At 34.7% G+C, this 24826-nt stretch overlaps 3 protein-coding genes across 3 annotated transcripts; all 3 read right to left on the bottom strand.

Moving 5' to 3' along the window:
- Window positions 1-301: 301 nt before the first annotated feature.
- On the bottom strand, window positions 302-1134 carry LOC141632384 (protein FAR1-RELATED SEQUENCE 5-like). Its single transcript, XM_074444936.1, has 2 exons — window positions 693-1134; window positions 302-615 (listed from the first exon to the last, which is right to left on the bottom strand). Exons 1-2 carry the CDS (start codon window positions 1132-1134, stop codon window positions 302-304), a joined length of 756 nt encoding a protein of 251 aa, XP_074301037.1.
- Window positions 1135-1543: 409 nt separating this feature from the next.
- On the bottom strand, window positions 1544-6933 carry LOC141632383 (protein FAR1-RELATED SEQUENCE 5-like). Its single transcript, XM_074444935.1, has 5 exons — window positions 6878-6933; window positions 3509-3543; window positions 2786-2854; window positions 2562-2639; window positions 1544-2463 (listed from the first exon to the last, which is right to left on the bottom strand). The coding sequence occupies exons 1-5, from the start codon at window positions 6931-6933 to the stop codon at window positions 1544-1546; spliced, it is 1158 nt and encodes a 385-aa protein (XP_074301036.1).
- A 6641-nt stretch (window positions 6934-13574) lies between these two features.
- On the bottom strand, window positions 13575-15755 carry LOC141632381 (uncharacterized; the record flags this gene model as incomplete). The annotated part of the gene is made up of 2 exons (XM_074444934.1): window positions 13575-14986; window positions 15047-15755. Coding segments are annotated over 2 exons (2121 nt in total), but the record flags the coding sequence as incomplete, so codon positions are not given.
- Window positions 15756-24826: the final 9071 nt, after the last annotated feature.

The raw sequence follows: 24826 nt of genomic DNA, 5'->3' as shown, positions 1-24826 counted from the left end.
TATTTTATTTTTAATTATGTGTGTCACACCTCGACTTTTGAGGGTACACAATAAAAGTTCGTATAATAATAGAGAAGCAAAGTGTTTGAACAGTAAACGTGAGACATTAGACAACCAAACCATCGCGACTATATGGATCCAAGATGCGTTAATTAAACATACTTCTTATAAGTCCTTACTTACTAGAAAGACCACTATTTAAAGTCAAATACAACATACTTCTTAGAAGTCTTTACATACTAGAAAGTTTTTAGAATACTTAATACAACTTAAACTTTTTCTAGCTGAAATCAAACTGGACTCACTTTTGAGTGGCTCGACTTGGGCAATTCCTACTATCATGATGAGTCATTTCACCGCAAGCACGACATTTCCTCAAGGGCTTTGCATTTTCTTGTACTTCCTTTTCCTTGTTTGAAGTAATCCGTCTTCCTGATCCCTTATTCGTACACTTTTCTGGTGGTAGAACACTAGCTTCAGACGGTATTTTCGAGCCAATAAGCATCTCAATTTCAGCTTTCTTGTTTTTTGACTTCCCACGCTTAACTGAAATCATCAATTTCTCGTTGAAACCGCGAAGAAGTTCAAGCAGCTCATCACCAAGTTCCTCATTATCTTCAACAATTAAACCGAAGTAAATACTTCCGACCACAATTCACTTATCTTACTTTGGTGGTTTTCTATTGACATACAATCAGCTAGGAGGGTTGTCCCAACAACATTAAAAATGGGACGACAAGTTGCATATTTGCTCCATCTGTCTAATAGATACTCCGTAGGGATATCATCAAACCCTCTATCTTTTAACACCCACAGAACATGCTTACAAAGTAACCCAATTCTTTCAAACATCTTACACGAACAAGAAAATTTATTACCACTTAAATCAACTGTGTATACCTTGTCTTTCTCGCGGTCCATTATTGAAATATGCTCATTGTTGTCTTCATTGTCCTCGGTGAAAGACCACAAGTAAAACACGCAGACTTGGAGTTCTTCTTGAAATTGATAAAAAACAGTGGTGGTGTAAAATTCAGAGGTTTTTTTTTCTAGAAGGAGAGGTGTTGATAATTTTGGAGAAGAGTTCTTATCATCGGCGATCACCTTAGCATATTTCCAACGCTGCGCATCCATAGCCGATTGGAAACGCATCCAAAACTCAACAAGAGTGAGGTGCGGGTTTGTGAAATTTCCAAAGAAGCTATTTTTAGATTCTGACCTTGATGTTGTGCGCATAATCCCACCAAGATATATGTCTACGAAGTAGGCGGGAATCCAACTTGAAGAATGTCAAACATTGACTTGACCACTCATGATCAGAAAGCTCATACGAAGAAAGGATCGATTTCCATCTCAATTCGAATTCTTGTGTATCAATCTCTCCATCCCAAACAATAGAATTTATTTCCTTCAAAAAGTTTGTGTTTTGGCAAATTGTCGGCCCGACTTTGTCTGGCAACTTTTTCATTATATGCCACATGCATAATCGGTGTTGTGTTTTGTCACCAAACACATCTTTTACAGCTTGATTGATGCCTTTGCATTAGTCAGTTATAATTGTAGTAGGATAGCAGTCACCCATAGCCTTCACAAAATTCTCAAATAACCAGGTAAATGATTCTCCATCTTCCTTTCTTAACAAACCACCCGCAAAAGTGACGCATCTTTTATGGTTGTCCACACCAGTGAACGGACAAAACACCATTTTATATTCATTGAAGTTATAAGTAGCATCAAAAGAGACGGCTTCCCCAAAAAGAGCATAGTTTTTAATTGAGATTGGATCTGCCCAAAAAACCTTACTTAGTCTTTTTTCATCATCCACCTCAAAGTCGAAATAAAATGATGGAGACATAGCCTTTTTTTGCATGAAAGTCTCCAATAACATCTCAGCATCATATTCCTTGATATATTTCTTAACATCCCTTGAAAAGTTTTTGAAATCTTCTAAAGAAGCCCCAACATTTCTGTACCCTTTTACATATTCCTTAAACATTCTAAAGGAATCCACTGGACCATGATTTACTCTTGAATTATCCATGATCATTTTCTTGTGAAAGAGATTCAAATTCCTAGATGGTTTCATATGAACCATTGTAGCTGGGGTAACCATTGCGTGTGTGTGTACCTCAATAAAATCATAAATTTGGTATTCACCGGTGTCAATTCTCTTAAAACTAACCTTAGCTTCACATCCTGTTCTCGTAACAGTCCTCTTTCTTTCAGTCCCCTTGTTCCTATTTTTGCCTTCTTTATTACACACACAGCGCTTGTGTGTAACAATCCCATTAACCAATTTTGTTGAATCTAACCTTGGAATAAACCCACAAACTTTTGCATATTTGTTGTAAAAATCTATTCCTTCTTCCAAATTTGAAAACATCATACCGTTGATTGGTTTTAGATCTTCTGGACAGCTTGGGAATCCAAAAATTGTGTTTTCAGAACCAACTTGTGGGGTTTCTACAAAACAATTTAACCAAAAGGTTGTTATTTTTAAGGCAAGTACATTATATTAGTGAAATCAAACCTTGTAAATGAACAAACCACAATTTTTTTACCTGGTGCATTAGTCAATGGAAGCACAGGAGGTATATCATTATTCATTAGAGCATCAACATTAGAAGCAGCTATAATGTCTGCACACGAAATGACACACAGTAGGAAACGCATTATGTTCCAGTACTAAAATCAGCAAAAATATAGTCCATAGGTACACATTACTATGATATTAGATACAATAGTTAATGTATTTAGATACATGCTCACGCTACATTTTGCGTACCTGTTGCATCTGTCAAGGGAAGTACAACCAGTATATCTGAGGCATGGACATTAGTAGCAGGTATACTATCTGCACAGGTACACATCTCATTCAAATTAGATTCAATAATTCATATGTCACTATACATCAACAATTTGTGTAGAGAAAAAGAAGTTGCGATTATCAAATTGCTAAACATTCATCCAAAAATTTTCAAATGTTATACTAGCTTAATTTTTTGAAAGACGTGTACGGTGCACAAAACCATAATCAATACGAGTATTTATCACATACGGAGCACAGACTTTCCCACCCAAGCCACATTAGGTACACTGTTTTAGCTAGCCATATACATTTTTTTTTCAAAATAGCTGGAATCATGTATCTAACAGCCAGAGATGTATCTTTGGCTAAGAATTTTATTCTATCAGAGATATATCTTTTGGCCCCATTAAACCCCCCAAAAAAATACAAAAACAGTCGGAAAAATTATCCACACTTTAGAAAAATTATACAGAGGTACACATCTTTGTGATCCTAGATACACTACTTCAGTTTAGTAGATACATGTATCTGACATCCCGCAATAAGAAAAAACAGTAATGTGTACCTATAACTTCTTCTATGATTGAATCATCCTCTTTTCCGTTACCACCTACAACACCTTAAGCAATTTCATAAATGGATCCCAAATTTAATGGAAAAAATAGTTCCCAAAAATGTATTTACAACAATAATTCATACCTGAATCAGTAGAAGATGATGAAATTATAACCATCCTAAAAATAGTATCAAAACACAAACTAAATTACCATCAAAATCTCAAAATACGATTAAAATTGGTAAACCCTAATTTTAAGAATTTCAATTTGTTCAAACCCTAATTTACGATTTAAATTTTGTATACCCTAATCTGAGTAAAAACTTACCTCTTAGATTCGCATGGGACAGGAACAATAATGGCGGAAAGTAGGATGATTTGCAGCAATGGAGATTCGCGTTTCTTCGAACAATTTTTTTTGTTGTTGTTGGGATGAGTTTTTAGGTGAGTGTGAGTTTATTACAGCGCTTGAACTTTCCTTTTTAGACGGTTCGTACGGTTCGTACTATAAGCTAGTTCGTACACAGAACCGCCCCTATATATATATATATATATATATATATATATATATATATATATATATATATATATATATATAATATACTCCCTCCATTCAACTCCACAAGGCCATTATCTCTTTTGCACACTATTTACAAGCGGACATTCAACTTCAATTTTCTCTCGATACATAAGTGAAAATATATTCATGTGAGATCTTATTTGATTCGTCTTTAAGAGTACATTAAAAATATCTAACTTTTATAATTTTTGCAAATACGTAACTAAAGATATTTGCCGAGTAAAAGCCGCGTTGGCAAACGTGATAAAGCATAATGGCCTTATGGAGTTGAATGGAGGGAGTATAGAATTAGGATTTCGTGCGAACTACAAGTTCGATGCGAACATACGAACTAAATAACAGCCTTTTAGGTCCTGTTCTTTTGGACTTAAAGTTGCTGAACTTAACTTAATTTTTCTGAACTTAACTTAATTTTGCTGAACTTAACTTATTTTTGCTGAATTTTTCTGAACTTAATTTTTCTGAACTTAATTTTTCTGAACTTAATTTTGCTGAACTTTTCTGAACTTAATTTTGCTGAACTTAATTTTTCTTGAACTTTTTGAACTTAACTTATAATAGCTTAACTTTTCTAAATTAAAATAACCTTACTTAAATTAACTTAATTTAATTTCACTTAATACTACTAATACTAATACTACTACTAATAATAATAATTCCCTTCAAATAATAATAATAATAATAATAATAATAATATTTAATAATAATAATAATAATAATAATAATAATAATAACTAAAAACACAAATAAAGATTATAAAATACTTTATTTATATAAGTTAATATTTTCGTACACATTACCTAATACTTAAAAATAAAAAGTAAATCACATTACTTTTTTTTTTCTTTCTAATCATCTAGTTCCATATTATCATCTTCCTCGTCACTTTCTTCATCTTCATTTGAGCTCACCCCGTCAAATCCATTGTCTCGCCAAATGTTCTTGACTATGTTATTTCGCACCTTGTACATAGCTTTTTTCCGCTTCTTATCAAACATGCCTAAATCTTTTGTCCCTAGAACGTTCTCATGTTGTATAACAGGTATCCCATGAGTGTGCATCCGTATAAAATTATGAAGTGTGAAATTAGAAACAATAATGGACATTTGATACTTAGGTGACATTTGAGGCATAACTTTTAACACCTTCCACCTTTTTTTCAATTGACCATATGCCATTTCAACTTTCATTCTCAATGACGAATGTCGGTAATTAAAATGCTCTAACATACCTTCGGGGGATAGGTAAGAATTCGACTTTAAATAAATGTTTTTTTTTTGAAAAATTTATATAGAATAATAATTAATCTCGGATTGTTTATACAACCGATTTGAACGAAAATTGTATCTATTTTTTAAAACTCCTCAATATTATGAAACTTATTATTCTGCTTAACTTTTCTGAACTTAATTTTCTTTGAACTTTTCGAACTTAATTTTCTTTGAACTTTTCGAACTTAATATTCTTTGAACTTAACTTAACTTAATTTTGCTGAACTTTTCTGAACTTAACTTAATTTTGCTGAACTTAACTTATAAAGAGTGACTTTAAGTCCAAAAGAACAGGGTCTTAGATGAAAACTTAGGCCCTGTTCTTTTGGACTTAATTCGATTCTAATCGATTGATTGATTGATTCAACTCCATTGATTGATTGATTCAAATTCAATTCAGATTCGATTGATTCGATTGATTGAATCGATTGATTCGATTCGATTGATTTTTATTTCAACATTACTATTATTATTCTTATTGATATTCTTATTATTATTTTTATATTAATGTATTTACTATTGTTGTTATAATTATTATTATTATATTATTTTTATATTTATTATATTACTATTATATTTATTAATAATTAATTCATATTGTTTATATTATTATATTTATATTTAATACATTTATTATTATTATTATTATTATTATTATTATTATTATTATCATTATTATATTATTATATTTATTAGTTTATTAATATATTTTATTATTATTAATATTATTCATAACATATTTATTATTATTATTATATTTAATATTATTATATTAATAAGTTATTATTTATTATTTATTATTTTATTAATATACTCATTATTAATATTATTAATCACATATTTATTATTATTATTATTATTATATTTATTATTATTATGTTAAAAAGTTATTATATTAGACCTATTATTATTATATTATTTATTTTTTAGTTATTATTATTAATATATTATATTATTATTAATAATGTTATCATTTATATTACTAATATATTATTATTATTATTATTATTAGTTTATTTATTATTATATTAATATTTTATTTTTTATATATCTTATTAGATTATTATTATTATTAGATTATATTAATATATTATTATTATTAATGAATAATATTATAATAATATTTATTATTATTATTGGTATTATTTTTATTATAATATTTATTATTATTATTATTATTATTATTATTAATATAATCTTTTTATTATTATTTCAGTTCAGTTCAGTTCAGACAATTTCAGTCCAAAAGAACAGGGCCTTAAATGGCCAAGATCCTCCCCTTATCCTCTCAAACAAAACCCCCAAATTCACCTGACATACTTTCACTACCACTAACACTCCCAATCTCCACCGCCAACCCACCGCCATCCCACCGCCTACCCTCCACCAATCAATTTCTCCCTCTCTCGCCGGCGGCCATCACAGTATCCTCCTTGTCGCCGGCGAGAGTCTTCCTCTATCAGTTTCGGGACCGTTTTTTTGGCGGTGGCACCGTGTTGGTGTTGTGTAACTTCGACCGTTTTAATCGTATGCGCAGGGTGTCTTCGACTGGTTATGTGTTTCTTTTTCCTCTCTTTATTGTCTTCCTTATTAGCATAAATTCCTGCTTGTTTGTTTTTGAAGTGTTTTTCTGCTATTTGCTTTCCTAGCTTTTCGTCTACCTAGTTTGTTGGAGCTCCTCTGTACTTTGTTGACCTCTTTTACTGCTTTTATCCATGGCCGAATTTCTTGAGTTCTTTGTTTATTTCCATGGTTGTGTCGAGTTGGAGGATGATGATAGCTTGAATCTTGTTTTTTCTCATTTAGATGCTTCCCCCCTTTCTAAAATTCATGCCTTTAAAGACTTAGGGAATGATCTTTTTAGATAAAAACAGTTTGTCGAGGCCAGTGTCTGCTATGACAAAGCTTGTAACCTCTTGCGTGATGTTCTGAAGGATGTGTCCGCTCCTGATTTAGACTCTTTTTCAAGCCTAGCTATTTCTTTGTGTTTAAATCAAGCCGCTTCTGCTATTAAATTACGTGCTTTTGAAGGGGCGTTAATTCTATGTTCGATGGTGCTTACTTTTTATCCTCGACATGCCAAGGCCCTCTTTCGTAAAGCTGTTGCTCTTAGAAGTTTGAATAGGTTACCTGAGGCTCGCTGCACTTTGGAGGAGGCAGTCTCGGTGGAGCCTCGAAATAAGGATATTCTTCGTGAGTTGGATGCAGTTGAATCGCTTCCTGTTGTTAACCTAAATGGTAAGCGTGTGGTGGACAATTCCTTTGAAGCTAATGATATTCGAAAAGGGAAACGCTCTATTTCTTCACCGGTAGGTAAAGATGCTAGTTCCTTGAATAGTGTTACTATGACTGATAAGTGTGTGCAAGAAAAATGGTGTGCTAGCAAAGCTACTTCATCTACAACGGATATAAAGGATTTGGATAGTATAATTTCTTATCATTTTGACCCCCTTAGCAAGGACAATAAAGGCAAGATATCAACCGACGATGCTGCTATGGATACTTTGGTTGTGCCTTTTGAGAACGGGAATCAAGTTGCTCGTAATAGCACGAGTTCTTTGCTTGGCGATAGAAGTGGTGCTCAGAATCAAAGTAGTACTATGATTTCAGAGAAACTAGGCTCTTCCAAGTACTCCTTCACTAACAAAAAACAAGCTCATAAAAGTTTGTTTCTTTCATCCGATGATTACAAGAATTTACTGCTCGGGAAAAAGCTGCAATTTTTCCATCCAAATTCCGGGGCCTCCTTGATAGTTCGCCCCCTCTTCTCTAAAACTTCAACCTCGACGGGAACTCCCCATGAAAGTTCTTCATGTGAAGCCGCAGTTCCCATTTCGTCTCCTATGCCCATGAATTGTTGTACATCCATGGACATTTCCCAGGCCAGACAGCTCAATAACTTCAGTGATGCGGAGGATCAGCCTCCTGAAGTCAAGAGACCATGTTTGTCGACCAATAGGATTTTCGATCCAACCATTGAGGTTAGGGAGGTTTCAATGGTAAATAGTTTACTTTTGGAGCAATCTAGGAAGGACAGTTCTAAGCACTTGTCAAGTCAAAGCCCGTTTATCTTTTCTGCCGTGAAGACACACTCAAGCAAGAGATGCAGCCGTCACTTTATAGGTAATGATTGCGCTAAATTCAAGAATAAATCGTTGGTAAAGGATGAAAGTTCTACTATCTCCTCCAGATTTACGACTACGGAAAGAGTTGTCAGCTCTAAAAGAAAAGAGGTTTGTCCAATCCAGTTCGATGCCTTCTACCATTCTCCGCGTAAGAGGCGTCGTCTTTGTTTTTTTACCGCGTCTGTTTGTATTACTAGTTATGGTAGTTGGGTTTCTTCTGGTTTAGGGGTCTCTAATGCCCCTCGGTTTGTCATATAGTAGGGTGTGTATGTAATAGAACCTTATGCTTCTATAAAATAGTACACGTTTGTCTAAAAACACTCCCAATCTCACTCATCACTGACCTTCACCGCTCTCAGACAATGGCCGCTCTCCTACGACGATGACTCTCCGGCGGCGGGATCTTTATTTAACTATTTCCCAAAAACCACACCTTCGATCGTGTTTCGCTCAAATTCGTGACATCAATCCTTCAATTTCGATCAAATTTGGGAGATTCTTCGTCACTTCAGCTTATAATTCGTACTAATTTTCATTGTTTCCCTAATTTGAAGAATTCTAACCCTAATTTCATTCCTGCCTCATTCCACTCAAAATGGCGTCAACAACTTCGCATTTGCTCGCCTGTCATTCATCTACTGCGGTTCTTGATGTAACGTCTCCAATTTATTCACCAGTGTAAGTTTTCTTACAATTCTACCCCTAATTTTTACTGTTTTTTTGGTAATTATTTCTTATTTTTGTCCGTATTGTAACATTACATTACCAGCGATTTGTTGCGTTCCTCCTTAACAAACTCATTATCGTCCCCATAGTCTTCGTTGTCTCTATACATAGGTATACACTTTGGTTCTTCTCCATTTCTCATGTTTTCTTGTTGTTCTCAATTAATTTTCGCTGACTTGTTTGATAATTTATGTGTTACTTGTGAATCATTGGAGTGTTATTGTATTTACGCAGTTTACTAATCGATTTGTATGCGTGGATTAGATAGTAGAAAATATGCTCATTACCAGTTTAAGAATAATGCTAATTACTTGGTTTCTTATGATACTGTCGCTGCATTATTTGGTGTGTCGAAACAGTCAATTATTTTAATTTACTATATACTTTCTGGAAGTGTTGGGTTGATGAGTATGTATTTGGAGGTCACCCTAGTTCGAGGGTCGAATCACGGGTGAACTCTTTCGGATCCGGCTAAGCTAGTCTTTCTATGTTTCCGTCTGTGTATAATATTTGTGGTTTTGTTGTTGTAGACTCCATGGTAAATTGAGTGGAAGATAATCAAAAGTGAAATAGTTATCTTCACTAGAATAATTGTTTTAAGTAGTAGACAACTTTAACAATGTACTGAAATAGTCGTTCTGTGGTTCCGTCTAGTTTTTCTTTTTTAAAAATGGGGGGTTTTACTTTCTTAATTTTTGAAGGCAAAGCTTTGACTATTCCATGTCTAAATTGGGTATGCTAGATTTTTTCTTCGTAGGATTCTTTTCAATTAGGGGTTTTAAATTAGTTAAAGCGATTTTTAAATGTTGTATGTTCATTATTGTTATGTTGTCTTACTTAGCTATTATCAGACTTCATCACCATTATTGATTGCCTTTTCAATAATGTCATGTGTGGAGTTAGATTTCGGGATTTTTTGTTTTCCAAATTGCGTTTTATGTTTTGCTGTGATGAATACTGTCTTCCGTAAGTCAATCTGAGGAGCTTAAGGATTAAGGGGGACCAATGATACTTGGATGACACGGTTTTCAAAGAGGTCATAATTCGACTAACGGAAAAATCTAGCACCCAGAATGAACTACAACAATGTGAATTTGGTAGTGTAGTTGTAAATGTGATATTTTATTTTGTATAATTTACACGAGTAAGTCTCAAAATGTGGATTCCTAAGTTGAAACATTGTGCTCTTGGTTTCTTCGAGTAACTTATAGTAAGTTTGACTTCATTTTGATTCTCACTAGATATCAAGTCTTCTTCTGTTTGGTTCCATAAATTGCCAGATGCATTGCAAGAATTTTTAAAAAGGCCAATACATTATAGATGCTGCAGATTATGGACTAGTAATGTAGTGTACAATTTGGATTAAAATTATAGTGTATCGTTGAGCAAAATCGGTATGTGCCTCCATTTTAAAATCAACTTGTCAAGAATATCAGAACTTTCAGGTTGAATGATTCAGATGGCAGTTTGGATTCAAGATGGATACTTTGCTCTGCCCAAGCTGTATGTGAATCAATGGGGGTAGAGTGGATTGTACCTAGAAAAGTTTAAGCAGATGGCACAAACTCTAGCTAAGGTGACCTAACAAAGTACCCCGTATAATACAGTGTTTTTACAAATGTTATTGACTGTGCAGGATGACCTGAAGTACCTGTTTAAATTGATCATTGGCTCCATTCTCGGGGCAACTGTGATTAAGTACGGCACTGCAGCAATCTCAACAATCAACAGGCCTGACATTAGCGTGCCTCTGTATATCATTTCAACTCCATCGGTTATAGTTGTTCTACTTTTAGCCAAAGAAAGTCGTAAAGACTAATTCATATCACGTTAGACATTGTATTGTCATGTTCACCAACAGTGGCAGAGTATTATCTTGTAGTTGACAGCACTGAATTCACTCCAGAAGTTTGTTTCAACAGTGTAGATCTTACTTCAAACTTTGAGTTCCCATATATCTCAAGAATAGTTGAAAGGAACATTACTAGACACTCGCTTATTGCATCAATGAAATCCACCACTACATATCGAGTTATCGAACCTAAGGCTGGCATTAAATAAATTTCAGCATCCTATGTATTAGAGTGGTTATTAGAAAAAGTGTAGAGCAACTAAACATACCAAGGAATCAAGATAACATAGACATACCTGGCACGGTGTATGAGGAGTTAAACATTTAGGGTTTAGGACATGTGCATCAAACAAGGGGTCGAGGTTCTGCATGATTTTTGGCAATTAAATTTAATTAATGGGAACAAATATCTATGACATTTTTTGGAGTCCATTTTTAAATAATGGTCAAAAATAAAATATTTGTTATTTTGGGTCGGTTTTAAAAATATTTGTCAAAATGGTGTCCACGTAGGCTCGGGATTTCTAGACCTGAAACACGCCACTACTAATAATGTGTTTTGTGAAGGAAACACGCCATTAGTAGTGGCGTGTCTTTACAACAATTTTTTTCCTCAACTGACTGAATTTAAAAAAAAAAAAAAAAAAAAAAAATTACATAAGACACGCCATTAGGGGTGGCGGGTTTCCCTTCCGAAACCCGCCATTCCCAATGGCGTGTTTGTTTTAGTCCTTTTTTTAATGAAGTTTCTTTCCGTACTCATTATAAACACGTCATTGGTAATGGCGTGTTTTAGGTCCAGAAATCCCGAGCCTACGTGGACACCATTTTGACAAATATTTTCAAAACCGACCCAAAACGACAAATATTTTATTTTTGACCATTATTTCAAAAATGGATTCCATTTTTCGAGACTTTTTGCTTATTAGTTTATTAAACTGGATGGATAACGTCTCTGGCAAGGTAGATATACTTATTTGGCAAGCTAGATATACTCATTTATCTTGTTAGATACATACATTACCTTACTAGATACATATTTTTGTCATACATTACCTTACTAGATACACTCATTTAACTAAGCTAATTAGATACATTCCTTTAAATTACTAGATACATTTCTTTATGATGATAGATACGCTTCTTTAACTTAGTAGATACACACCTTTAAGGTGCTAGATACGTTCTTTTAAATTAATAGATACATTTCTTTAAGTTACTAGATACACTCCTTTAAGTTAATCGATACATTTTCTTAAATTGCTAGATACGCTCCTTTAACTTTCTAGATACTTACCTTTAAGGTGTTTGATACGCTCCTTTAAATTACTAGATACATTTCTTTAAGTTGATAGATACACTCCTTTAAGTTACTAGATACATTTATTTATGATGCTAGATACGCTTCTTTAACTTAGTAGATACACACCTTTAAGGTGCCAGATACGTTCTTTTAAATTACTAGATACATTTCTTTAAGTTGTTAGATACACTCCTTTAAATTACTAGATACATTTCTTTATGATGCTAGATACGCTACTTTAACTTAGTAGATACACCACCTTTAAGGTGCTAGATACGTTCTTTTAAATTACTAGATACATTTCTTTAAGTTGCTAGATACACTCTTTTAAGTTACTAGATACATTTCTTTAAGATACATACCTTTACGGTGCTAGATACGCTCCTTTAAATTATTAGATACATTTCTTTATGATGCTAGATAGACTCTTTTAACTTACTAGATACACACCTTACTAGATACACACCTTTAAGGTGGTAATTGATATGTTCTTTTAACTTGTACCCGCCATGAGTGATGGGGCGGGTATGAGTACAAGTTTTTTCTGTTTGGGGGAGATACAAAATTCCATTTAATAAATCTTTTTTTTTTTCTTTTTTGATAATAACCGTTTAATAAATCCGGTGTTTGGAGTAGCCCATATCAATTACATTTCACCTTCCAGAGTCCACACTTACACACCTCCGCCGTGTGCACCGAAGAAATTCAGCAATGGCCTTTTCAATAATCGCTCCCGAAAATTGTTATCATTTCGTTAGAAATTTGTTGGTAACTTTGTATCAAAAGTGGACACATTTTATCGTAAATGAGTCACATTTTCTCTGTCTTAATTTCAGACGGAAAAAGCTCGTCTTAAGGGAGACTTGCTGGCTTAAGTAAAAAATTCCAATGATGTTATTTTTTTTGTTTGTAAATATTGACACAAATTGGAGCAGGTTGCATCAGCTCAGAGTGCACTGCAAGAGGAGAAAGCAAAGGAAACAAACCAGATGATTAAAGAGGAATCACCTTTATGAAACTAATTCATATTGTCACTATGTAACTTTACTTCAGCATTATCAATCACCATTAAAATACTAGCAAATTTGGAACTCATAACTCGGAACCAAAACCCGAATCAGTATCTAGCAGAAATTGAGTCAACATGGCTCGAGTTGTTCAAGCTCGATGCAACAAAGGCAACCTAGATCAAAACCCGACATCGGAGCCAGTGGCGGACCTAGGAATCATAGAAAGGGGGGGCACAATAGGAAAAAGAGACAAATGAAAAAAAAAAAATATAAACATTACATAGATTTCATCGTTAACATTACATATAAAAATAGTGTCACTGAACCACAATACCTAAAGAGTCATTCTAATACCATTCGACGAGATTTCATGTTTTGGAAGCGATTAATGATATCATCATCACTTACTTGTACAAAAAATTCTCGCTCAATAAATGGAACCAAACAATAGTTCAGAAGTTTATCGCTTAATTTATTTCTTAACTTATTCTTCACAAATGTCATTGAGGAGAATGCTCTTTCTACACTTGCGGTTGCAACCGGAAGTATCAAGACAAGCTTAAGCAACAAACAAACAGATGGATAAGAAAGATGTTTATTTGTCTCAATAAGCTTCTCCAACACCTCGCCAATGGTCTTCAAATGATGAAATCTTGAATCCTGCAGCATATCACTAATAAAAAGATCAAGTTGAAATGTAAGACCAATTATATCAACACCCGAAAACTCCTTAGGATAAAACTCCTCCGCAAGTTCCACCAATTTTTTCTTGTTAAAAGAAGCAAATAAATTGGCCGGACTCAAACACGCCATACACTTCAGCAATTCTGTGCTTTTTTCATCAAAGCGGCTTTCAAGTTCTTGATATTGCTTATCAATCACAGTCATAAACATTTCAGCTCGATAATGATGAAGATTAGTGACTTTATCAAGGAAACGTCTAGACCTTCCGGGAGGAGCATAAAAATCATCCATGTTCGGCACTTCAATATTATGTTTTCCACAAAAATTACTTACCGTATCAAAGAAGTTGTCCCATCCATCATCCCTCATAATTTGTAAGTGAACCTTAGTCAAATCCACAAGTGTCATCGCATTAATAATATCTTGGTCTCTTCTTTGTAAAGCTTGACATAAATCATTAGTATATCCAAAAATGACTTTCATTAGATGCATCATGAAAATAAAGTCAAATGATTCAAGATGATCAATTGCAATTTGTGCTTTGGCACGATCATCTACACACTTTGAAGATAAACCGATTTTCTCAAGAACTTCAATGGCCGTAGAAAACATAACAATAAGATTCAAGATTGATTTGAAATGAGAACCCCATCGAGTATCTCCCGGTCTAGCTAAACCAAGCACTTGATTCAACCCTTTTCCAGTTTCAACTTCACCCAATTCTAATGCTTCTAACAATTTCTTAGCTTGAACATCTCTAAGCATCTCCATTCTCTTACAAGAGGATCCAATTGTATTAAGTACAATTCCAAGATGCATAAAAAATTTGGCGCATTCACAATTTTCTTTAGCAACCGCTACAAGAGTTAGTTGAAGTTGGTGAGCAAAACAATGAACATAGTAGGCATGTGGGTTATTCCTCATTATCAAGTTTCTAAGACCATTCAACTCACCTCTCATATTACTTGCTCCATCATAACCTTGACCCCGAATATTCGACATACTCAATGAATGTCCATCAAGTAAATCCTTAATTGCAGCCATAAGTGTCAGACTACTTGTATCATTTACTTTCACAACACCAAGAAAACTTTCACACGCTTTTCCTTTTTTATTAACATAACGTAAACAAAGGGCTAATTGCTCCTTTTGAGAGACATCACAAGACTCATCAGCTAATATTGCAAAAAAATCATTATCAAGATCTTCAACAATAAGCCTAGTAGTTTCTTTTGCACAACATTTGATAAGATCTTTTTGGATTTTTGGGGCCGTCACTTGGTGGTTACCCGGAGCATTAGTGAGAACAATCTTAGCAACACTTTCACTTCTTCCAGCAAGCCATGTCAATAGCTCAAGAAAATTTCCCCTATTATTTGAAGACTCTTTTTCATTATGGCCACGAAATGCTAAACCTTGTTTCAAAAGAAATCTCAAACATTGAAGAGAATATACCAATCGAGCCTTGTAAAGAGTTTTGGTTTTGCTACTTACTTTGTCTACCTTTTCTATTATAGACGTTTTTTGATTTATGAAATGTTCAAATTTTTCTTTAGCTTCATTGTGAGCACTACCAACTCCACCAACATGTCTCTTAAACCTTTCTAATGCTTTTCTCCACTTTCTAAACCCTCCATCCACAAATGAATCATTACCGGGAGAACTTGTAGAATCTCTAAACAAGTAACATACAAAACAGAAAGCCGCATCATTTTGCTCACTATACTCAAGCCAATCATATTGATTATACCAATAAGCTTTAAAGCGACGCTTTTTGGTACCTTCTAGTGTTTGAGGGAAATCTGGTTTTGGTATTGGTCTACAAGCCTTCTTGTCGATAAATCCTCTTCTTATAATATCTCGAACATTAACTTAGGGTAAGATGAAATTGGGTTTCGCTTTGCCGGATCATGTGGTAAAAGATCAAGTTCATCTTCATCATCTTGATTTTGAGAAGGAATAAAAGGAGACTCGTGCTCATTATCATTCTCTACTTGTGCTTGATCACAATCCTCACTTTGATTCTCTACTTGCATTGGATCACATTGCTCACTTTGGTTCTCTACTTGTATTGGATCACATTGCTCATTTTGATTCTCTACCTCTGAGGTGTGTTCATCATCTTGCTCACTTTGGTGGTTAACTTCTTGAGTTTCTCTTGATAATGGTGTAGATGATGAACAAGATTTTTGGGACTTTCTATACTTGCTCCAACAGTCTAGAATAGTTTTATTCTTCCCCATCTTCTTCAGTTACTAAAATAAACAAAACAATGAAATTTTAAAGGAATTTTTGTGGAACTAAGCTCTTGCCTAGAGGGTTTCAATTGCGGAGAATAGTCTTCTAAATTTCACTAATAATCTGTCACAAAGCGAAAGCAATCTGATTTTTTAACTCGGAAGTTAGCGTTCAGTTTTGAATTATATGCTATAAATTTGAATCATGTCATCAAGGATCAAGCATTAAGCATTTTTGTATATTCAGTTCAATATGCTTTATGTTGAAATTTTTTGGTGACCAGGGAATTAGGGTAATAAACTGTCTTTCAGAATCTATATTTTTCCTCTTGAACTCTTTTTGTTTAAACTAGAGCATGTAATGAATCTTATGAGCTATCTATGACTACCAAAATTTTGTTACAGGGTAACAGGAATAGAGCAAGGGTTCTATTTTATATGAAATCATATTCCCCTGAGGGCATCCGACAGTGAGGCAGTGAGCAGTAGCTAGTAATTACCATCAAAAATTAAAAAAATTAAGAACATACTCAAAGTCTCAAATAACAATTAAATCATTGATTCAATTAATGATGACCATTCATTAATTAAGCACACAACACTACAACAATGCACACAACACTACAACAATCAACAAATGAACAAATCCAAAATCGAATTAGGGATTTATTAATTTAGGGTTTAAAATTTGAGAAATTAAATTGGGGGTTATTAATCGAATTAGGGATTCATACCTGCGGTGGTGCGGTAGTGGCTGGCTGCGGTGGACGTGACTCGCGACAACGAGAGTGGTGGTGCCGTGGAGGAGACTGGTGAACCAGAGGAGGGGTAGTATTGGTGAAGGCGATTTGATGGTGAGAATTGAGATTGGCGATATGTTGATATGAATGAAACGTCGATCTAATTTTTTAGAATTTTTTTTTTTTTTTTAGATTTTTTTTTTTTTTTTTTTTTTTTTTTTTTTTTTTGGGTTGGGGTGCACGTGCCCCCCCGGGCCCCCCCCTAGGTCCGCCCCTGATCGGAGCTCGTCAAAACACACCTCCATGTGGCTCCATGTAAGTTTACTCATCCAAACGACCCAACATACCAACTCAAAACATTAATTCCAATAATGAATCTGTATGCATCCTACTTAAATGGCGCAAAACCCATGATAAAATTGCAATTGAACGACGAAGAGATGAAAGAAGTGAAGATCAACGACCGATAAAATTGACCGGTGAAGATAAATCCGCGACATCACAGCCTCATCAACGTCGAAACCCGCTGGAATCAATCGTGGTTAGCTTTTTTTATTTTAAAATTCGATCTAACTACTAGATCTAAACAAAACGAAGATTAATGGTTTTGTCGCGGCGAATGGAAGCCATGAATAAAGGTCAGCGATTGGACGGCAAAAAGGAGCGTCGTCGACGATGATCATGGTGACCAGAGCAAGGATGCACGACGGAAAAAAGGATAAAATTGAAAGGCCGAAGTCGGTAATGTAACCAATGTTGGGAAGTGGCAACCGGAACTCCGGCGGTGCGCCGAGAACGCTGGTGCCTCATCGGTACTCTGGTGGCAGCTGCAAAAGCAGTTGGTAGTGTTGATTGTGTGGTGGATTAGAATGAGTAAGAAGAAAATTAGGGTCACATGAGTCCACCCTTTCTTTTTGAGTCCGTGAGTCCATGATACAATATCACACTTTATATTAAACAATATCACAGCTTATATTCAAAAAAAAAAAAAAAATTCGAAAAAAAAAATTTGAAAAAAAAAATTCCAAAAAAAAGTCGTGATATTGTTTTGTAATACAATATCACACGTTACACTAAACAATATCACGAACTTACGACAAAAAAAAAAAAAAAACTTTTTCAAAAAAAAAAAAAAAATTTGAAACAAAAAATCGTGATATTGTTTTGTAATACAATATCACACGTTATACTAAACAATATCACATCTTACATAAAACAAAAAAAAAGTTTTTCGAGAAAAAAATGAAAAAAAAAATTGTGATATTGTTTTGTAATACAATATCACACGTTATACTAAACAATATCACAGCTTAAAAAAAAAAAAATCGAAAAAAATATTTCGAAAAAAAAAAAATTTCCGAAAAAAAAAATCGAAAAAAAAATTTTGAAAAAAAAAATTCGTGATATTTTTTGTATAGTGCGTGATATTGTTTTATGGACTCATGGACTCAAATATATAAGTGGACTCACCGGATCTTGCCTCTATATATATATATATATATATATATATATATATATATATATATATATGTACGAACTCAGTTACGGTGCGAACCATACGAACTAGCTTATTTATCTTTTTTTTTTTTTTCAGTTACATTTTATTACCTTACCAGATACACTCCTTATTCAGATACATTTTATAACATAGGTAGATACACTTTTACACTTTTTTAACACTAATTTTTTTTTTGGGAGTTTTAAGATTAACTCCGAGATACATTTTATACTATTTGCGGATACATTTTATATTATATGCGGATACACTTTGTGTAAATTGTTACAAGTTTTAATACTAACTCTCGGATACGTTTCATGCTATTTGTGAATACATTTTATATTTTTTGCGGATACACATGTCATTAAAACCAGATACACATCTTATCAAATCTAAATATGCATGTCATCAAAGTCAGATACGCATCTTATCATAGATCTATGAGAAACGCATTTCCAGATACACTACCTAGTACCTCCGGATACACATGGTATTAATACGGGATACACATGTATCCAATATTAATACCAAGTGTATCCCGTATCAATACCATGTATACCTGAGGTCGTATTTTATGTCTCCACTTCCACCACCGTCATCACAGTCCCCACCACCACCGCCACCACCATTATCATGGTGACCCAACTAACACCACACCATTACCACCACCATCCCACAAATCACACCGGCTACATCACCCCTACCACCGCGAATGCTACAACCACCACCACCAATGCCCCCCACCACTATCACGCTGCTGTAACAGTCACCACACCACAAACAGTCATTAAGATCGAGAAAAATCGACCAAATCTGAGCACTCGGATTTCCCGTTACCTGTTACCTGACGACGACAACTTCGCTGAACCTTCGCCTTCGTATTCGCACCTCCACGAGCGGTAGCACAACCTCTGACCACCGTCGTATATTGCCGCACACCAAATCGTCGTTCAACATACCCCACCACACTGACCACCATTGCTACCAAAATAAAACCACACTAGTCACCTACTCACCTCCATGTCCAATCTGTGACACCCTCATTCATTGCGGAAAAGTAAACACATAATTCTAGATAAAAACTGCATGGATATGTTTGTAATAGGTTCATTTGGGTAAAAACCTGTAATTTTTAAAAGTCGGAAACGAAACCTGAACCTGTTAAAAAAATATCCACATGGGAAGGTGTCAAACATGCAAGGTCTAAAATGAATCTCATAAATAAAACATCGCTAAAGTCGCGAAACAAAGTTATACAACCCAAATATGAAAAAGGGAGACATATGTCCCTAAAAAGTATAAGACAAAAAAAATGTTTAAGGGTCACAATAAAATAAAGCCAATCTAGATCCAAAGGTTACTTTGCTCGCTAGCTCGTCCATGTACCCCATATATGCATCACTTACCTGTCAATCGCATTTTATACAAATACGAAAGCCACAGTCAGTGGGGAGTAACTCCGAGTTCTCCCAGCCACGAAATGTCATAATTAATATAACATGTAAACATAGGAATATGAATATGAATAACACATGACCTTAGCATATAGATGCTAGACAATCGTGCTTATCATGCGAACAACAATATAACAACACATAGTCCTAACATGTGAATACTAGACCGACTCATACTACACTATCATGTGAATCACATAACATCCAGGAATCCAAACTCTATCAACCATATCCGGCTTGCATCTCACCTTCTATGATTCATAGAATCATCAAACAAGAAAGGACAATATATCTAGAGACAGGCATAAGTTCTTAGGACAATCAATAGTCACTCTGTAACTCGAGTCTATACCACGAGGTAAGGTAAACACCCTAATCCTAAACCTGCGCAGACCTAGCGACATGCGGAAAGTACCGCATCCAAGACCCATGATCACACACATGAGTACCCCTAAGGAGTCCACCAAAGGGTTGGCTAGTACTTAAGCTGACCACATACTTTTAAGAGTACGTCAGGAGGTCATGCCCTAACTTGGATATAAGCCCACCAAGCTAAGACACAAAGGCTATTAAGCGGTGAACATACACTCGTCAAAGAGTATAAAGGCCTATCTATGACGAAGGCTGAAATACTCACCTAGGACCTAGTCCCAGCTTGAATACTTTAGCCCACTCCACACAAGACAAGTAGGACACCCAATTAACCATAAGAGGAGCATAGAGTCCAAACTTGCACACACAAAAGATCAAACACACCCTAGCATGCATATGATAGACTACGCAAAAGCATATTCAGCTGACAATCCAACAATATCTCCAATATCGATAATAATCCAGATTCCAGCTAACCAACAGTACCATAATCCATGAGAACAAGCGAAAATGGCAAAGAGGCAATAAGACTCAAGCATAAGGCATCTAAAGCATCTAACATCCAACATGTGAAATGATAATTACAAATATCAAGGCATAACATAAACATCCAATAACAACCAATCTCACCTCAAAGACAAACCCTCGACCCGAGTCCCACGACGGGTCATCGGTCAAATCGAGACTGACCGGTTTAAACCTAGTTTGACCAAACTCGTTCAGTCAATCTGGCCCAACTCAGAGTCTTGGCCTACTTTGGCCCAAATCACAAAATTCATCACAATATCATTCTCATGCCATTTCCAATTTCTATCATGTGAAAGACTATCAACATAAGAAAATATATTCAACTTACAAAATAACTAATTCCACAAAATTCTCGCATAATAAAATAGCATAAATAACCGTCTCACACAAGGGTAAACTTTTCTATAAATTTTAATCGATAAAACGACGCCATTTACTCATACGGACTCTAAATTGAGTGATTCAAGTGGCTAAATCACCTAATTTTTCGATGCCGTTCAATCTGTCAAATTTTTGAAAAAATTGGAAACCGTCTCGATCCGGTACTGACGTGTTCCAGCCAACACGCGGACTTGTCACAACACATAATTCCTCATCCAAATTTGTTCCAAACAATAATATACAAATGGGTAACATAAATTAAACATAAGCATACTCATCTTACTCTATTCGTTTATTTATCAACAAGATCGTCTCAAACAACAACAAACAACAACAACAACAACAACAAACAACAACAAACAACCAATACAACTACTAATGTAACATTAATTCGTCGAGTAACTCGGAATAGTTACCTTAAGTTAGAAAAAGAGAACAATAACACTTGAGAAAGAGCCCTAGAAACCGAAATCACTCATCATCTTCTACAATATATGAGTGACCTAACTCATATTCAAATTTTTCACCTATAAGAACAACAAAAACACAATTATTAACCTTAAATTCGAAACCCTAAAAAAAGTGTCTTAAACAAAAATTGGGGGAAATGAAAATAAAGCTTACTAATAGATGAAGATTAAAGAGAGGATTCCAAATATATAATTTTTATGAGATTTGGTGGAGAAATGAAGGAATTATGAAAGATTTAGGGATTGTAAGGAGGATTTTTGAGATGAATTTGGTGTTTGATGAAAGGAAGAGAGAGAATGAGAATTGAGGAAATGAAAGATGAAGAGGAGACCTATGGAGGATGGAGGGTGCATGGTTTGGGGTAGGGTGTTTGGGTGAGTTTCCATTGTTTACGTTTTGGTTCGTTTCGACGGAAATTAGAAATATTCGTCGAACGCGATTTTCGAGAAAATTAAAATTCTTAAACGCGATTTTGCTAAAAGATTAAGTACTCATATGCCCAATATCCAAACTCGTTACCCAACGACCGTAAGAAATGGGAAAATCCCAATTTTACGACTTTTATCCGAAATCTATTTTATCAAGGGAAAAGGTTTAAATATAGTTTAAATCACTTTTAAACATTTCTAAACTATCAAAAATAATTACATTTCTTCAAAAAAAAATAAGATTATATTTTATCAAATATATTTTATTTCAAATAAATTAATATAAAATTAAAATAGATTAAAATATTACTTTTAAAATATAATAAAGGTCTTCAAAATTACGGGGTGTTATAATCATCCCTCCTTTTAAGAAGTTTCGTCCTCGAAACTTGCAAGTAGAAAACGAATATATAATAAGGACGAACTCAATTTTCCAAGGGCGAAAATCAACACATTCAAAACAAATTGGAATTTCAAAAGATGATCCTTAAAAAGGGCTTAAGAAAACTTTCAAAAGCACGATGTCCATATCAAGGGAATGAGAGAACTCTTGATGCATGCAAGCGCGCTATCATTCCGAATCAAGGACAAATCAAAATACGAAATCATTCGCCGATAAGTGCAGAACTAGCTATCAGACGTCTCCAATAACGAATCCTGACAACGAATCAACGCCAAAACAAAGTGAAAGCGAAAGGTCAAATGCAATTGTTATAGAAGAGTGTTAAATCATTTTTCAAACTTTACCAGAAATCAAGTTTTCCAAATATAATACAAATTTTAACAATGAATCGAAAAGTTAACTCACATTGGTCCGAAATTACACAAAACGAGAAATAGCTTAGGTATCAAATCGAACATCAAGGTTGAAAGAGAGTGAGAAATCATTTGCAAATGTTATAGAAAGAGGTCAATTTGTAGATTTAACTCCAAATTTAAAATAATGAACCAAACGTTTACTCAAACTAGATAGAATCTATGCAAGATGGAAAACAACTCGGGAACGAGAAGTGCAAGTTGCGATAGGGAACTCACACTCAACAGACAAGAAGGAATTGAACTCTTAAAAGTGGAATTTTGGGATGAAGTCAATAAAGATGTCAACGAACAAGAAGCTTTACTCAAAAGGTCAAATGAGTTCCAAAAAGGCGAACTCAACAGAACAAGCCAGAATAGCAAGAATGACAATTGTCGGAGATCGGAATTAGGAAGATCGGTACATCAAGAAAGGTTACTCACTCAATTTTCCAACCACGAAGTCATCCTACAAGGTCCTCCGAACATCAACAGGGCAACAACCAGAGGCCACACTAATCCAAAGAGCCGTCTGAACCACTCATCGACAAGTCTACTTATAAGCTAATCCTTGAGACAATCCTATCCTCTACAATTATAACTTAACAATTTCCCAATCAAAATGTTTCCACCAATATCCTCTACCGAACAAAATCAAAATCCAAAGTCGAAACTAGTAACAATATTATACCCTTACCAAGATTCAATATTCCCAAACGCATTCATGCTTGAAACCAACCCACAAGCAACAAGTTGCACTATCCAATCCATAATTATCACTAACTATAAGATAAATGGGTTCATCACACAAATCATCTGATCGGTTTACTCAAGATTCACTATCCTACTTCCCAACAATATTCCAATTCCAATAGAAAGATCCCTCAAAGGTTTAAATATAAGGTCCAAACTTACAATAACATTCCACAAACTTAGCTATCAATCCCCAATACCGTAAAGTAAGGCTCAAATGACAAACGAACAATCCCCGAACGTACAATACCCAAAACAAATCCAAAATAACCATAGAAATACTCCACCAAGGTAAACCAATCCCATTAGTCTCATCATCAAATCGAAGCCAAAGTGAGTCTTATACCACCAAATCACGCGAACCTCAAATCGCAAGGAGACTACAACATTGCCATCATAAGAATTCCATCAAAAATCTAACTCTCATATCACATGGTCAAAACGAGACACAAACTCCTACACCAATTCCGACAAAAATCAAAATACAAAAATCCTCAAATCACATCCCACTAACTCTGTAAACATGGTCAACAAGGTACCAACTACACTAAGGAGATAAGGAGTGATAACGGAATAGAGAAACGGTAAAATATTTTCGAAAGGTGCATGAGCATGACAAGTTAGGAAACTAAGGGGTCGGACCATAAAGATAACGGTTGACAGAAATAAGAGGGTACTCGAGTTAAGAAGATATCTCGGGCAAGAAGAAGATACGTAAACTTCGGCATAAAAACAGGGTTCAACGAACGCTAAAGAGAAGGAGAGGAGAACAGAAGCGGCATAATGAAAGGGTTACCGCTTAAACAAACACTGCTCAAAGCTTATGATCGCTATGATAAGGTTACATAACTAAGGTGCTCAACAAAGCCTCAAAAGTCTACCAAATCATAGGACTAACAAGGACTCCACAATGGTAGGTATTCCTCAACTCAATTGGTTCCAAGAGCCAAAATCAATTCACCACACAAATTCATTTGTTACCATCCAAGTCCCAAAGTATCTCCTTTACAATTCTCGTCATCGAACTTCACTTGCTATGTCATCCCCAAGTACCATGGCTTGTTTACACTATCATCTCACCACTTCTTACTTCTAGTCTTCGATACCATAAATTAGAATCGCATCTTTGAACTCACGAACTACATCGAATAATTTTCCACCAAAATTCCAAAATTCAGATATGATTAATAAGGTCAACCACGTGTTCTCAAATTTCAAAAGGTCAACAAGGGCTACTCTATACTATATTTGGT

This window comes from Silene latifolia, chromosome Y (assembly GCF_048544455.1).
Source record: "Silene latifolia isolate original U9 population chromosome Y, ASM4854445v1, whole genome shotgun sequence".
Taxonomy (NCBI): domain Eukaryota; kingdom Viridiplantae; phylum Streptophyta; class Magnoliopsida; order Caryophyllales; family Caryophyllaceae; genus Silene; species Silene latifolia.
Note: the sequence above shows the minus strand (reverse complement) of the source record. Positions and strands in the feature narration are given on the sequence as shown.